The sequence below is a fragment of the Natator depressus genome, chromosome 6 (assembly GCF_965152275.1).
Source record: "Natator depressus isolate rNatDep1 chromosome 6, rNatDep2.hap1, whole genome shotgun sequence".
Classification (NCBI taxonomy): domain Eukaryota; kingdom Metazoa; phylum Chordata; order Testudines; family Cheloniidae; genus Natator; species Natator depressus.
Window position 1 is genome coordinate 43888011 of NC_134239.1, and position 18194 is coordinate 43906204.

General features: G+C 42.9%; 1 protein-coding gene across 3 annotated transcripts in view; it reads left to right on the plus strand.

The window, feature by feature from the left end:
- BDNF (brain derived neurotrophic factor) overlaps positions 1-18194 on the plus strand; it is a 47580-nt gene that overhangs the window by 254 nt on the left and 29132 nt on the right. The window contains exon 1 of one of the 3 annotated variants that reach the window (XM_074956965.1): positions 404-581. The exons of 1 other annotated variant lie outside the window; for it this stretch is intronic. In XM_074956965.1, coding sequence (XP_074813066.1) covers positions 540-581 — 42 coding nt within the window. In that variant the 5' untranslated portion in view covers positions 404-539. Of the gene's footprint in view, positions 1-403; positions 582-717; positions 1020-18194 lie in introns of those variants that run through there. One more of the 3 variants, XM_074956968.1, reaches the window with a different exon arrangement.

Sequence of the window (18194 nt, forward strand, 5' to 3'; positions counted from 1 at the left end):
AACAACAGTATCTAATCTCATGGCTCAGCTTTCTAGTATCTAATATGCCAAAGAATACAACCCACTGAGGCCGGGTGAATTGTGTTTTAGACAGTATAACTTTAATTGAAATGCTCTTTGATTTAAGACTGCGATGCAAAGACTGCGTATAACAAACTTGGAGCTGGGGACCTGGAATATCTGAGTGCTCAGTGCTGATGGCTCTGTCAAGTTCTCCTCTCGTTCACCTTTTCTATGTGGGCATAGAGTCTGATTTATGTGTGGCATATGTGGGTATTTCCTTGACATTTGTATGCACCATTGATAGAGAGTTAATGCAAGGAACTATAATGGCTACAAGGAGCAGCATCCCAATATTAAGAACCCTGGGTCCATCTACAGATGCTGGGGGGAAGGGGAAGAGAAAGAAGTCCATAAGTGAATGCAGCCGATAATGAAATGGGTGATCCTCTTGCAAAGCAAAGGGTCCAGTCAACATGTGATCATCTATTAACAGGACGGCTTTGGCAAGGCAATATTCACGTGACAAAGCGTGGGAAATGAAGGAACTGTCTAAAGCGGTACCAAGTGTCACAATTAAGGTATAGGTTTTAGTCCTTTTCCTCCTGGAGCACCCTGTGCAGTCCTGGGAGCGCTGGGGGGAAAGGGGGTTCGATCAGTACCTTGGACAGGGGCACTGGGTTAGGCAGAGGTGGGAGCACCCCAGGTATCTGCCTCGACTCCGGAGTGAATCCTGTAGCCCTTAAAAGGCGGCTATCCCTGAACATCAGCTTACACTGAAAGATCAGGCTGAAGGGGAGAGACTCTCGTTTAGGAAGCTGATCGCACTTGTAACCAAGCCCCAGTTCTGTCGCCTCTTTGGAGCTGGCTGAAGTTGCATTCCTAGCGGCGCAGGCTGGAATAGGGGGCAAAAAGAGTCTTGCAAGCTCCGGGGGTTGGTATAACGGTGTCAACTTTGGGAAATGCAAGTGTTTATCTCCAAGATCTAGCCACTGCTTGTGGTGTTAGCTGTGACTAAGGTAAGCACAGGGGTGCTAACCCCCTAGCAACAACACCTCTAGCTGCTGTCTATTATGTGGGGATTGTTTCCTGCTCTTTGCCTAGTTTTGTTACCTTTGTTGCTGACCTGTGTGTGGAAAGGAATAGAAAAGGTAGGAGAATCTTTATGAGATTTCACTGAGACTTAAGTTAACTTATATCTGTTTAAACCTAAGAATCTCTTCTCTCTCTGTGTGTGCATGCTTTAGATAAAGACTAAACTGATCTTTAGATAATGAGATGCCGCTGATCTTTAGATAGAGATGTAACTGATCTTTAGCTACACAGAGATTAACTGATTTCTAGACAGATCACTGATGCATCTATGTGTGTTACATATGATAGTATGCAAGAACTGTGCATGTCGCTTAGAGTGTTGCTAAATCAAGATCTGTATCTACTTTGCTATAATTAAAACGGGGAGCTTCTGAAATTAACAACACTGAAGCCTTAACGCAAAAAAAACAATCGGAGACCATTCTGGTGAGCCTTCTGCTCATCTATCTCTTCCCCCCCCCCCCTTCGATTCTTCCTACGTAGAAATGTAGCTAATAATATTTAGTCTCCGGGCTAAAAATAAGCTCTGGAAAGTCAGCAGTTTGGAAAAGCAGCAGCAGCAGAAGCTTCTCGCAGGTAGCGAGGCTCCGGGGGTCTCCGGCTCCTTAAGGGGGCTGTTCTCTCATACACACACAGAGTTTATTTGTCTTTCCCCCTCTCGAGCTTCCCCCAGCACTTGCCGGAGCGGAGTGGGTGTCATTCCACCAGTGCACTGGGATCGGCTCGGAGGAGACTCGCCTTCCCTGCCTTCTCTCCCCCAGCCCAGTTTCAAGTCAGTCTGCCCCTCTCGGTGCAAGGGGAGCCCCGTGGGTCGGGGCTGGGGAGGTAGATCCCCGGGGGCGGCGTGGGGGGGGAGGGAGGGAGGGAGGCAGTGCAGCTGGGGAGAGGGGCGTGCAATGCCTTCTCTGCCTCCCAGGGAGGATCGAGGTGCTCACATCCAGTAGGCGCGCAATGGCTTTAACTGGGGAGGCAGAGCCTCGCTCGGTGGAAACCTCTCGCCTCGGCTTCCCCCGCGCGGTTGCAGTGCAGGCTCAAGGCGCGGGGCCCTGGGAGCCGGGGGCGGGCGAGGAGGAGGAGGAGGAAGAGGGCGGGGGGGTGTCTCCGAGAGTCACGAATCCGCTTGGCTGCGCGGACGCTGGCGGTTCACGCGCAGCCCCTGGCGCCCTCCGCAGCCGGAGCAGAGGCGGCTGCCCGGGCCCCACCCCAGGGGCCGACCCGCTCTCCCCCGCAGAGCGGTGATTCCCCTCGCCGGAGCCCTTTGTTCTCGGGTCACCTGCGGGCTCCGGCTCGCCCCTGGGTGGGCGCCCCCGGGCGGGCCGGCGCTCCCCGCACGCCCCTCCCCGGGGACTGAGCGATTTCCTGCTCCCTCCGGCAGCACCGCGCTCACGTAGCTCGGGGAAGAAGGGAGTAGCCCGCGCAGGCTGGGCGATTTCACAACGGGGTGTGGTTACAACACACACACACACACGGCAGGGGCAGGGAGGCACGGGGCGCCCGGCTCGGCACGCAAACGGGGGGAGAGGGGGTGACAGTGATTGGGCCTCCCCCCACACACCCACCCCCGGAGCCCTGTGGGGAATCGAGCCAGCGAGCCCTGGGGGAACTGCCTCCTCTCCTCTCTCAGCTGTGTCGGAGGGGGGATTTCTGCTTCAGCTGATGCAATTCCAAAGCGTGCGGCGAAGGAACCTCCGAGGCACCAGCATCACCGCCACCTCCCACCTGCCCAGCTGGTGCCGCTTTAAATACGGATCGGCAGGGCTTGCAAGCTGGAACAGGAGACTCATGACGGAGGGGGGAGCCGTTAAAGGCGCAGCGCTCCCTTTCCTTTCCCGCTACCTCCCATGGCCCCCCAAAATCTAATTCACAGGCGGGGAAGAGGAGTAAATATTGTGACACTCCGCACTGCCCGGATTGATACGGAAAAAAATCGGCTGTCAGTCTAAATTGCAGAGTTCCCTTGCCTAGTGGGTTGCGAATCCCTGCCTCAGACTAATACAGTGGCTAAGGTTTCCCGTGAATGCATCGGTAAGGGAGGTATTATCCAGTTACCGTAGCTGCCAATTTATCTGACAGTTGAACCGAGAAAATTGTAGGGCTGCTGGTGGTGTTCTGGGAGGAAGGGAATTTTCTTACTCCAACAGGAGACATAGGTCGCCGTTCCTGATGCGACGAACCTCAGGCTAATCCAAAGCAGTGTCATATAACTCTTTACTCAACAGCCCTTGTCGCTTGTGATAGGGGGACTTGATAAATAACCTCCCTGGAAAGGTACTTTGTAAATATTACACCGAATGTTCAATACCGACACCGAATTCCGCAAATAAAGCTAAAATGGAAATACATTTTGAATAATACACATAAGAAAACAATCAGCGTTTAAATGGTTAACACACACACACACGCCCCACTTCCTCCTCAGAAAACAAATACAGCAATCCCTTGGCACGTCACGCATATTATTGTTTATTACATTTTCAATCATTAAAGTCTAATAATCTAGGTCCCCTACTGGAGAAACACTTGATGAGAGTCCTGGACTTGGTTGTAGAGGAGTCAGTCAACATCTCCATGTTCTTCCATAGCACAATGACACAGGGAACTGGCTGCTGAGGTTACTATGAGGGTTGTGAGTTGAGGATGGGCAAGTGGGGGGGGGGGGGATTTGTTGTGATCTGCATGTTTTCCCCCCATTTCCTGCACTTGCTTCTGAAACTTAACCTTACTCGGAATGCCAGCTAACCCAAAATAAGAAGCATTTATTAACCAAACACAAGATGGTGGGAGACCAGACAAGAAGAGGTCAACATCACAAGTGTTCCCTCTTTATCAACTGGTTTTAATGAACTCCCCTAATCTGCAACTTCCTTTAACTTAAAATCATCATTAACCCCCCTTCCCAACTAGAGTTTTCCCTTTGTCACCCAGGGATTGATTTACTATATGGACACCTCTATTGTTAATTAGTTGCTGTGTTCCTTGCTAAAACTCATCGAATTCCAAAAATAAATGATTCTGTCATACCTTATGTTGCCAGGGAGTTTCTATTGATGTGAGTCTTCTACTCCATGGATAATTTTATATATTTCCATCTATTTTAACTGTACAACTGTTACTTCTAGCTCTTGAATATTCTTTTTTCCCACATTTCTCTCTTGCTCTCCCTCTCTCTTCTTTAGCCAAATTCTACCCATTCCTGGTAAAGATCAGTGGACATGGGATGTCTCTAACAAACAGGACTGGGCCAAATTTGGATACCCTTTCTCCCACTGGGCAATAAATTACTCTGCAAGTAGTGTTCTCACTCTGTATTGGTTCCAAATGCCCTTTATGTAGGTAGCACCAGCCAAAGGGAAGTATGTTCTTTCTGCATATGACTAGACATGAGGCTAAATATGGCTCCTTCCTTTTGGGCGTAAGATTAGATGGAGATCACAGAATGCAGAATTTTTCATGCTATGCTCTTTGTGAAATTAATATACCCCATGCACAATTTAGGATAACAGATTGGGGGGTGAGGCCAGCAAAAATGGCAACACTGTCTTTATTGTGGAAATATGCAATCCGGAAAAGCAAAGATTGAGAACTAAATGGCTGAATTTGTAATCCCCCTTGCCATTCATGTTCAGTGAATCAACCTAGCCATGCAAATTGTGGACACATGATGAATTAAAAGACTTTGTAGCCTTGGCTATTAGAATTTGATACCCATTCTCAGAATAACAGCTCATAGAAGTGCAAGGCTGTCCTAAGGGACACTTTCTGTTTTCAGTCCCAGCTTCTGCCCCCCAGTTACGAGGCTTGTATTTCCATGAGGCTCCAGCCAATGAGGCTGTCACCACCCTCACCCCTTTCATCTTGTGGCAGCCCCATTATCATACATACTGAGAAGGCACCAGGGGCAAGTGGACACCAGACCACATATGACTGAACATGCCACATGTCTCTGGGACAGGCTCTGACTAATACCAGTGCAGTGCAAAAAACATGAACAATGTCTGTGACTTCCTACACCCACATGCCAGAGAGATACCATGCAGTGACTGCTCTGCTTAACTGAAAATACCTCTGAGAAATTCTCTTGCAAATGTATCGCCAGAAAAATATACTAGCCAGCATGGAGTGCGCATAACAACTGCCCACCCATTATCATTATTTCACAAATGTGTGATGCGTGCTTGTGAGTGTCAGCATTAACATTTCCATCTGTTTCTGTATTGTTTCTATTCTTAGTTGATATATGTTGGGTGTAGGTGTCTGAAAAGGATTTTTCCCCTTTCTGGGTTTCATGAAAGAATAAATGAGAGCCAAGTGCTAAAATAAATTGATTTGTGAATTTGACTAGGGCAATGTGCAATAGAAAAGATTCTGGACGAACCTGTGAATTAATAGGAGTCTGCATAAGTAAAGATCTCAGGGTTTGGGGCCTTTGTGTGCTGCTAGGAAGTCCTCTGCTGAGCTCACTGGTATAAAGAGTAAATAAGTTAGAAATATCATTCCCACAGTCACAAAGGAACAATGCCTTTGCCTGACTTTCTCACACTTGCAGAATGTGCAGTATCAGTTACTAATATTTTGGCCTCCTTCTGTGCTTGCAATTTTTGGGATCAGTTTTGCAAACCATTTATGCACATGACTACCTTTCTTTATCTGCTTAGTCCTACTCAGCTCTTTAGGGCAATCTCTATGGGACTACGTGCAGGAATAAAGTTATCACATGTTTGCGTGTTTGCAGGATTAGGCCCTTAGTTGCATATATGTTTTCAAATCTTCCGTTGTCCATGTACTCATAACTTTGGCAAGCAGAAGACTCTACATACTATATATAACTTAAAACCTGTATGGGTCTTCCTCTGTGGCAAAACTGAACATGGCTCTGTTGCCACTAAGGCTAATAGAAGTTTTGCAATTGGCTGCAACAGGAGTACAGCCTGATCCCATTGACTGTATATTGCACTTTCTATTTCTGCTTGAATGTAATAACAAAGGACAAAATCTTCTGGGCTACGTAGGAAAAACTCCTCCTATTGACGTCACTGACAGAGATAGGCCTGATTCTCACCTCTGAGCTATCACTGGGCTCCCCTGCTTCCCAGGACAGCTAGGGGTCATTTCTGTCCCTGACAGACCTTAAAGCAGCCTCCTGGCTGCTTCTTTGAATAGGGCTGCTTTCTAATGGTCCCACACTGGCTGACAATCACCCTAATGCAGTGCATGCTGGCTACGCCCCTTCCAACCACAATACACTTCCTGTGTGCCAGGGGCTAAAAGAAATTTCTGTAGAACAAGCTCTATGGCAACTATTGGATTCCCCACATTTCGTGAAGCTTTATAGCCCCTTTGTGCCCCTGGTGCATTAGTGTGGGACATTAGCAAAGGGGCATTAAGGGGTTAGGATCTGTCCCTATGAATTTACATTTATAATTCCTCCCCAGCCCCCCTCCCCCATTTCCCTCACCCACTTTTTGTGTGGTGGTAGGAGTGGTCCAGTCTATCTGACTTTCTTCAGACATAGCACACAGAAACACAATTTAACAAGATGGATATTCAAGCCACATATTATAGCCTCCAATTTATTTTGACATTCTATAAGGAGGATTAAGTAACATGTTCATTAAGTTATACCTTTCTCACTAGTTTGCCATTTAAAACCCTTATTGAATGTACCACATGTGGAAAGAATGAATTCCCTCTTGAAACAGGAAGTAGACTACAAACATCTGAAGTGAATGCATTGGTTAGTGATGCTGGAAATACAGAGACTTTTAAAGACACAGATCTAACTATGATTGTAAAAAATAATGTTCATTTTTGGAAGGGGCAGGGAGTCTGTATCGACTACAATGTTTATATGTTTTGTCCAACAAAGGACGTCTAATTATGCAAGTTGTTTCCTTTTTAAAACAGAAGGCACTATACCTTGAAATTCACTGTGTGTCTTGAATAATGCATTAAACAGCCATGGCACTAGATAATTAGATGGACCAACTAAGAGGAATATGAAAGGGGGCTGGTAGCCTCAGAATTACAGAAGGTGTGTGGATATTTTGACATCCAGGAAACGCTAAAGATCTGGCCTTAACTACCTCAGCCTCATGAAGATAATTATGAGGAAATGTGGGTGTAGAAACCTAGGTTATTGCAGCTGTTCAGAACACAATTGGCACAGACACCCACATTGGACATGATTGCCCTTTGATGAGGAAGTTATTGACTTTTTTACAGATGCCATAGTTAAAATGATGTCTTAAGTTTATTGGATGACAGGCTTCTGTCTAGAATGCTGTCATTACAATAAATGTCAAAATACATGCTGAAGTATTCAAGAAACCTTTAAATATTGGTTCCCTCCATCAAGAGTTGAATAGCAAATGACCCCTGAAGTCACCATAAACATGAATATATCTGAGAAGGTACCATTGTGTAAGCAACCCCTGTGCAATGTGAACCTGAGGAAATGTGCAATTTGTAAGAGGCTTGTTTGGGCTACTTTAAAGGAAGAATGGAAGAAAAGGCAGGCAGCATGGTCACTGAACTGGATATGATGAGATCTCAGTATATTCATGGCTGTGCTACTGAACTGCTGTCTGACCTTGGGCAAGTCACAGCATCTCTGTGTGCCTCAGTTTCCCCATCAACAGTCTCCATAACAATACTTCCCCTCCTTTGTAAAGCATTTTGATATACAAGTTGAAAAGTGATATATGAGCCAAATATCTATTTTTATATCTCAGAACTTTTTTTAAATGAGGATTTATTAAGAAACATTCATGAATGTCATCATGAGACTGATGACACTGGAAACTTGTAGCATCTATTCATAGAGCAACTAGGATGTAACATGTTTCAGAGTAACAGCCATGTTAGTCTGTATTCGCAAAAAGAAAAGGAGTACTTGTGGCACCTTAGAGACTAACCAATTTATTTGAGCATAAGCTTTCGTGAGCTACAGCTCACTTCATCGGATGCATCGGAGCTGTAGCTCACGAAAGCTCATGCTCAAATAAATTGGTTAGTCTCTAAGGTGCCACAAGTACTCCTTTTCTTTTTAGGATGTAACAATATAGGTTTATCTATAACCTTCTCTAATGTGTTGCGCTAATATTGTAAAGCTATGGGAACTTCAGCATACCCACATCAGACCCAATCCTGCATACAGATGGCTATGTGAAGTTATTCCTTGCACATCCTGTTAAAACAACACTCTGGAAGCCTGTCCAATGTGCAAGCAAGTGGAACAATGGCTATTATATAGTCTTACTTGTGCTAGTCAGGGATCACTCACCCCTTACCCAACTCTTATCCAGACCCTCCCTAAGAAACAGGAAAAGTGGGTGTATGGGAGGGATTGGCTCAACCCCACTTATGCCACATAGTGGGCATGCAAAACCTGAACTGTTACTCCACTCCCATAACAGGAATAAACTTCCCCTTAGGCAGTTACTTCTGCTGAGGATCTGATGTCAGGGTGTAATGTACCTGAAGATATACAAGTACGTTATAGCTGCAGAACTTGCAGCCTGTCTCAACCAGTCCTGTGGGTTAGAGCTTTTTGTCTAGCATATATAAATTTGTTATTCTTAGCTTGTTATGTGCTACAGTTTCCTTTCTAGCACCAGGTAAATATTCTTTACCAAATGGGAGGGGGGGGGAGAAATCCCAGGTGTGCAACTACAACCAAAACACTGAGAAAAATATTAAATTTACAACAAAACATGCTCAACTGCTACTTCCCCACAATGTAACAATTAGCTATTGGTGCAAAATGTACCTCATGCATGCATAGTGCATAATATCTCTCTTTGCCTGGGAAGTCTTCCCAATTTCGCCCACAGACAATTACACTGTTTCAATTTTAGAGTCTTTTTTTTAAAGCAGGCCAAAGTCTGCATGCAAAAATTCAGTTACAATTTATATCCTATATTTGTGTGTGCAATTAATACAACTGTATCAGCAAATGGCGCATTACACATCTCAATAAGCATGAACCTGATTTCTGCATATAATCAGTTACAGTTTACAACTGTGTTTGCATTTGTGTACACAGACCTTGGACTTACAGACACCTTTGCAAATTTGGCCCTTAAAGTTGAGGATTAGAGCTGGTCAGGAAATGGTTGTTTTTTGCCAAAAGATTTTAAATTTCAAAGTTATTTTTGTTTCAAATTCCTCAAAACAGACCTGTTTTTCAATTTTTTCCAACATTTTCCCATATTTCTATTGAAAACATTATAGAAAATGCTATAAAAATGTTATGTTATCAAATTTTCAAAATAGAATATTACACAGATGTTAAATGAAGAATGAGATTTTAAAAAAGGACAGTTTTTAATCATTTAAAAAAAGCACAGCTGTTTGTTTGAAAAATCTGACCAGCTCTATTGAGAAGGTGATGCTAGGCTGATCTAAATTCTAGAATTGGTATTTTCCTGTGAATGTAAGGCTGACCAGATCTCTCAAATATCCTTCATTTCAAGCGATGTCTCTCATTGTGGTCCAGGGGGTACCTGTGTTATACACACATGATGTCCCCTCATTTTTATTGTTGAAAATTAATTACATCCGAAATAATGAAACAAAGATTACAAAAAGAGTCATTCATACCAAAGGAATGCACCCTACAGCATTTTAAGGAATGCATCCGATGAAGTGAGCTGTAGCCCACGAAAGCTTATGCTCAAATAAATTGGTTAGTCTCTAAGGTGCCACAAGTACTCCTTTTCTTTTTGCGAATACAGACTAACACGGCTGCTACTCTGAAACCTAGCATTTTAAGTGTTATTCATAAATAATTTTGTGCCCCTCATTGTGTGTCTTTGTCATGTTATGTGTACATTTGGACCATGGCGTGGTGAGAGGGATGAGTCCAGCCATGAATCTCTCTATCTGTCTCCTCCTTTCCCCCTCCCACTCCATATCAAATCCATTTGTTTCTTATCCCTCAATAGTTGCCTTACACACAATAGTTCTTCCCAATCCCCAGTTATGTCTGATATCCAGTGACAATAGCACTTTCAACCCACCATCTGCTTTTCTGTTCTCCAGGCCTTACACTTACCCAGTCTCAATCATCAATCTCCCATCCAGGGACATTTTCCAGAAGCCTCATTGCTTATCTTGGCTGTAGCAGAGCTCTCTCCTAGATCATCATTCTCTTAAATGTACAGAGGTTTTCCTCAATCTACTGTTCTTGGCACCAAATAATCATTCTATGCTACTCCTTCCCACCTACCTTCCTACTGAAGATTTCTTTCAGGGCTCACAAACATGTATCTAGTAGCTCTAAAATTTTAGGGAGCCCATAAGACATGAAGAGAAGGCTACACCTCAATTTTTGAGGCATACCTAGAAAAATTTGTTTGATACAGCCAGCATCTTGTAAACATTTATCTGTAAACCTTTATCATCAAGGATGGGAAGGAAATGGGTATCCAGTGTGAGGCATGGAATTCAGGGCAACAAGAAAGCTAAAGGAGGTGAACGTTATCAAATTTATTTTCTTCTAGGTTCATACCAATTTTTGACAACAAGAAATGGGCAAGCCAGCCGGACAAAGAGCAATAGGGCAAGGCCATAGGAATGTGATGATATGCCTCCCTGCCCACAAGTGGCTATTTCACCAGATGCTATTTCTATATGACAGCTGCCTGGCACATTGATTAACAGAATAACTGCCTGGCTTTCTTCTGCCAGTACTGTTCACATGGTGATTGTGTGCTATGCCTATTCCCTTTTGAAAACTGGGAGTCAGCTAGAGTTCAGTACATGTTCCCTTAGGAACTACTGGGGATGCTGCAGCCACAAAGTTGAAACCCTTTCAGCTCAGTTTGCCTATGTCTCCTGATCCTTCAGTGTCACTGTCTCAAACTAGGCTTCCCAAATTGCTTTTGCAGGCCAAAATGGCAACAATGTATCCATGTTGCTTTAGCAACTGGCTGAGCAAAGCAAGGTCCTACGGTCAATGTGATGATAGCATGATAACTTTTGAATGCTATGCTACATTTTATGGCAGCAATTAACCCCTCCCCCCATCATAGCTCTGCCCATTGTCTCCAATAGAGTTTAATATGTTGTCATCTGAATGACTTATCTCGCAGACAGAAAGAAAAAGAAAAAAGAAGAGGGAGCAGGAGGGAATGGGCTGCAAGCACTGGGGGAATGGGGAACAATGATGTGTGGCGAAGGGAACAAAAAGAACCCTGGACAAGTAGTGGATGTGGGAATGAGGAGACACAAAGAACTTCAACAATGATGGGGAAGAGGGAAATGAGGGGGAACACAGACCCCCTGGCATGTGAGTGAGGACAATTATATGGAGGAGGGTGATGCACAGAGCTCTTGACATGGGAATGAAAGGAGAAATAGGGAGGTAGAGGGGAATATGGGGCACTCGGAGCTGCTGGCATGGGAAGAAGTTGGAATGGCAGACACATAGAGCATGAGGAAGGAAGCGAGTCGGGGATTGCAGAATTCCTGAACGAGGGGGATGTGTGGGTAGCATACAGGGGTCTTGTGGGGTGGAATGGAGGAATGCAAAGAGCCCTTGGTGCGTGCAATGCACTCAGCCTACAGAAGCAACAGAATGTGCAAAACTTCTAATAGCCTTAACTCAAACCCTGGAATGCAAACCAGCCCATTCTTAAACTTCTTCTAGAAAGAGGCTGTCTAATCTCTAGTTCAGACGCTCCCCAACTTATGCAATCATTCCTTTCCGGAACGCCTTGCATAACTCAAATTTTGCATAAGTCAGAAACGTATACCTGACCATTATGCAAAACAAACAAACAAAAAAACCCTTCTATTTCTAGCTTACGGAACTTTTTCCGTACGTGCGGATTTGCATAAGTCGGGTCTTGAGTAACCCGGGGAACATCTATACAAAGAATGATACAAAACAAAAACAGCACAACAAAAAATACCCTCCGTGCACCTACAAGTATTCCTTAACTTTACAGTTTATAGTCCCAGCACACAGACACCAGCATTGCTGTGACACAATCCAGATGTGAGGTAGAAGCACCATGCAAATAACCACACCCAGCACTTCAGACTGTATGACACCTAATGCAGCGGTAAGGTGTAGGTTATAAACTGCAACAGGACTTACCTAGGCCACAACCACTGCTGAGCTTGTTTCACTCCACTAATTTTCATAAGTGCCATTGGAACTTGGCTTGACAGAGGCTGAATGAGAGTGTGGTACAACCCAAGCAGAATACAGGTACAGAGGCTAAAAGAAGGGACATCATTTTAAAATCTGACTTCCCGCACATAGTGAAAAGAACTCCATGTACTCATAAAGCATTCCTAAACCTTTCATATTTCCATATACCAGTATTACTACAAACAAGCTTTGAGCAGGAAGAGCATTTTGACTATTTGCAAGTTATTTAGTACAAGTGCCATTGCGAGATGGAGACAGGGCAAAACAGGGGTGATTAAAGAGGATTTTTATGGATGGGAACACTGGGATGTGATCAGCATACTGTCAGTATTTAAAATAGATGTTAAAAAGAATCCTGGCATGAGTGAAAAGCTGCAGAATTGGACCCAATATAAGGTGAACAAACCCCACACAGGTAAAAAATCAATGCTTTTTTGGTAACGGAACTATCCAGATCTTTGATGATGTATGAGTCTCCTGTGCAATTCAATAGCAAATAACTTGATGAGAGCAGTTGTCTGCATTTTTATGAGTCAAAACTTCTTGTGGGCTATCAATAAATGGTATCCAAAAATTCATGGGCCAAATTTGGCTGGTGCAGCAGCTACTTATACCAAGTCTATCTTTTAACCAGTGAGTTTATTTTTTCTCATAAATAAGTCACATTTGTTACAGCTTTACTGTATCTTGATATTTAAATTAGACCCTCTTTTCACAATGTTTTTCTTTAAATTAATAAAAATCATTAACACTTAATTAACAAAGTGTTAAGAGAATGCAAATTTGGGATCCTAAGAACAGTAGTTCCAGATCTCTCATGTAATATTCATTGACAGTTAAACTTCCTAAAAGAAAAAAATGGTGAAATTTTATTTTTAATTGTATAAAATGAATAGCCTCTCGTTAGGAAACTAATTGAAAATGTACCTTTAAATTCTAGTAGTTCTCATTTACTTTATTTGACAGTGACACAACTACTTATAAGATGATTATTTAACACCACTAATAAACATTAATAACAAGAAGCAATAGTCAAAATGTCATAATTTACATATGAAGAGATTTCCCTCAGTGCAACTCCTATCTAAAAATGACATGGTCTGACAGTCTAAGTAACACGTTCTGTTGCAATGAGTTTTGCATCAAAACTGTTTTTTCTGTATTTAAAATCCAAGGAAAAAATGTTGAATATTTAACATTCTGTATCCTTTTTGATCTTAATTCCCATCACAGAAGAGCTCTTTAGGCCTCATCAGTGTGCTCTAGGTACAGTATCAGAGTATATTATTCATATTATGAGATGTAACCCAAATTAGTAAACCAAAGGGGAAAAAGCTATACATGCCTAGAAGGGTAAAGGCTCACACTTGGAAAATACAGCATGGCAAAGCAATGAACAGAAACAAAAATACATATATAATTGTCTACATTCTCTGTAAGAGAAAACAATGTTTAAAATAAAATGCTCAGTTCTGCCCCAGTTTACACTCCATGCATCCCTGTTGACTTCAATGGTGGTTACATTAATGTAACTACGGACACAATGAGGACAATGTATTGCATATAGCAAAAATAAGGTATAGCTAGAGAGAAAGCAAAAACTAACAAAAATAACAAACGCAATACAAGGAATGAGTATAAAACCAAAAGCTGATTCTTGAAAGCATTCACATTACAGCAGTATAGCAACAGAATGGAAAATAAACAGTGTCCATGGAATAACGGTACAAAATATTATTTACAAATTTACACTTCCTGGGTACTAACCCTTGAACCAGCAAACAAAATGCCTGGTCCAATGTCCCCTCAAGTCAATGGGTACATTTCTAGTCTCTTCTGTGGGCTTTGGATCCCACCCCTAACTCAGACTAAAAGGGATATGGTCAACTGAAGTTGCTTTGAAATGTATACCGGGTCTGAGGAAGGGAATCCTCCCTTCCATCATATGTTCCAGGGCCAGGGTAACTGTTGCAAGGTTCAAATGGGCATGGGGTTATGAGGAATAGCACTGTGCTTCTGTGCTTAGGGAACACATAGTAGATGTGCCTTAAATCCTTGGTTCTGTGTGGAGTTGTGGTCATGTGGTTCCATACTACATGTGAGCACACTGGCCACCCCTGATGCCACATGCTTACATCCCCCTTACACACATTCATCGCCCTGTTGAGACCTGACACAGAAGGCACTTCCATGGTGCAGCTTCCTCCTGTGAGGCTCTCTATGGTGCAGAAATGCACGGTTTAGGCCTTGCACACCCAAGCAGGGCACGTCAGAGTTTGGCGCACAGAAGTGAACAGATTTCATCCAGAAAATGGTATACAGCACAAGGAAGATTATTTTAAAATATCTCCTAACAAACATATTGATTTTTAAATAGAAATCATATGGTAGTTATTTACATCTGATAGTTGCTGATTGGGGACTACAACCTACAACAAGCTTGTGGGGGGAAAAAACTAATGAGAGCTTCACAATTACAATTAATAAAGCAATGGATTATACAAATTGCTCTGCCAGTGCAAAGCTGCCCATACATCAATTTACCCAGAGAATCTCCCCAGTATCCTCACTGGGCATAGTGCTGCCATAGTGGCTCCTTCACCAACTACCGCTCCCTGTGGCCAGGACTGGAGGTGTCGCTGGAGGAAAGAGGGTATAGACAGGCTATCCCCTACATCCCAGCTAACACCAACAGCTGCAAGGACCCCATAGAACCCCACAAGGATATCGGTACCCATTGCAGTGATACTGGCATCCTTCTGGCTGTGGTAACATGCACCAAGGAATGGACTGACACAAAACATACCAACGATCAGGAGTAGGGGTGGGAATGCAAAGACCATTTACAGTCATCTGTGCACACACAGCATCCCCTCACATGTACCAAGCATTCTTCAGCCCCAGTTGAGGGCTCAACTCATTTTATCAAGAAAAAGTTAAAAAGACTGGAAGACTGACACCTGTCTCTCTGTTGAGCTCAAACAAAGAGTGCTTTGAAGTCTACATACACAATGGTGCCAGTTATTAAGTTAATGGTAGATTTATAATCCCAAGTATTTGATAAAATGAAAGACAGCAAACAAAAGTGTTTTAAAGACAATCTTGATCCTATCCACAAATCATTCAATAAAGGTCCTTCTCACCACAAGCCATAGGTATTGAATGAGAAGACCAAGGTGTGGTCTGGGGTTAGTTTCCAGTACAATATTTAATTTGTCTCAATGCACTGACATTTATACTCTGAAACTAAACCATCTTCCATAGTTTTTCAGATGTTTTATTTTCTGACACTCGAACATGAACAATGTTCTTCACGCTCAGAAGTACTTCTCTGATGAGCTATTTGAATATGCTATTAAAAAATCCTGACTCCATCTTAAAAAAAACACTGACTAGTTAAAACCGAAAGGCCTGTGTATCTTAGCTGTACCTGTGCTTTAAAGAGGTGATCCAAAGCCCACTGAATTCATCAGAAAGATCAAGATACATTGCTGTGTACGGTATAGGATGCCTCAGCCTGGAATCGGTAAAAGGAAGGATTACTGAAAATAATTATAATAGCTGACAGCTATACACGCTCTTCATTCTCAAGAATCTCAAGATGCTGTATAAACATTTACATGTACAGGAATCCCCTAACTCACTTCTGAGCCTGGAATGTGGCAGCTGTTTAAAAGTGTACAGCAGCAGTATAAAACTAATGGCATGACAACCTACAAAGGAAAATCGAGTGGCAAATTCTGCTCTCAGACACACACGTAGATGCTACCCCTCACACACGTAACCCCCAACTCTGACCCCCTCTTAATATCAATGGGACTCCCACACCTGCAGGACGTGTGTGTTTGTTTTTTAAATACAAATAATGTTAGCATGTAGAAGAGTTTTCTAAGGTCTGTTACAGATGTTTCATCCAATGGTTTGAAGTGTTATTTTTAAGATATCAAAAAAAAAAAACAGCCCCAGGCTATGAGGAGATTATTAACTGGTAAGTTTTGGCAAGAAACATGCTTGCTGCAGGGGCTGACTAGATGATTGGTTTAGTTTATTAGACTGCTAGAATCTGATCCTTTTAAAAATTAAAAATAATTAATTATAACACGTCTAATTGAAACACCCTGAACACATACAGGAAAGGGGAGATGACTCAGTCCCAACACCTTTCACCCTCATGTGCAGCAGCAGTTTTCTGATCTCCCTTAATCATAGAGCTCCAATAGCAGGATTCATCTCAGAAGTACATCTCTCGCTCTCCCTCTCCCTCTGTCTAATCTACCTGACTATGGCTCATGTTTCCCCTGCCCTGAGGAATCACACACAGCCTCTTTTGGAGGGGGCGGGGATGGATTTTCTTTTTTCTTTACCATATCTGCAACTGCTTTTGATCCTCCTTTTTGTTATTTCATCCACCCTTCCCCATCATCACCAAGCGTTATGCATTCAGGACCTTTCTTTGTTAGTCATGCCGGTCATGCAGTGAACATTAGAACTGCTCAGGTACTGCACAGTAGTCACCGGATACTCCGATGCACAACCCAGATACTTTGCTCTCTGATCAGACACTGACTTTTTAATGCCTGCAAGAGCACATGGGAGTAATGCAGTGACACCGGGTAAACTAATTCCCACTTTCTATGTGTATTGCGAGTGCAAGAGAGGTATAGATACAACTTTGAATTTTCCTTCTGGAGAAGGCTTGCTGTGTATCCTTCTTTCCATGGTTGTGCATTGCCATTCAAGTGTTGTGCTGCTGTATTCCTGATCTTCTGAGGCCTCCCAGTCCTTGCCTCCTGAATCATGCCTTCCTTATCTTGCATTACGCTTGTGCTGCTGTCTTTGATTGTTGTCCTCTCATGTTGACTATTTGACTTGTACAGAGCAGATGCAGTACTACAAAACTACTAGTCAATACAGGCAATATATTTATTATGTTGGATACCCTGCTGGTACTTTCTGCATATTGTAAAGCGATTTCATGCCCTGCTTAGAAGTTACCAAGTACATTCTTGAAATTGCCTAAGCAGTAAATTAGACTATTTTAAAATACCAAAAAGGAGACCAAGAAACCATTATATACACACTGGACCACATCCTAACCCAGACTCTGGCCCCTTTCCACACTTTTAACAGAGCAGCTACTGATGCCTCTGCCATGGTGAATCTCTAGTTGGCATAGAGCTGGTACAGCCGGCTTTATGCCTCCTTCTCCTGGCATCCCAGCTATACAGGGAGTGCTGAAGATGTGAACAGAGCACAACAATGCTGTAATGGATCCCAGAAATACCTACAAGCTGGCACTAAGCTGCTCTAACTTGCCTTACCTACCAAACCAACTCCCAGCAGCTCAGGGGCAGAGAAATGCAAATATGGCATGCTGCCACTTTCCCCCACCCTTGCATCCTATACTGAGTACAGCTTGGTCATTTTATTTGCATAAAGTCTAGCTGCTCAGGATTTATACAGCTGAAACAAATTTAGGCTCAATCCTTCAAGGTGCTGTGCACTTGCAAAGTGCAAAATGAGGGTGCTTAGAAGCTTCCCACTCACGTTCAGGATCAAGCCCTGGAACCCTAAATTGCTGCATTTTCTGTGCAATGATTGTCACGTAGTCATACAACAGAGTCAAAATTCAGTCATTCTATGACAAATGTGGCTTGTCTGCAAACTCAAATTATGTTTATAGCGCATTGTGATTTTTAGCATCACTTGAGTTGATTTTGATCAATTTTCCATTCCTTTATTCTGAAAAAAAGTAGCAAAGATAGGTAACTAGGAGACATGAATAAACATAATTAAACATAAAATACTTGTAGTGATATTAGTACTGACCTCAGCCAATTAAAATTATTAATAGAAAAAAAATACTCTGGTGTCAAAACCTGAGTACATTGACATCATTCTCATTTGTATAATCAGGATTAGTTTATATTTCCTGACA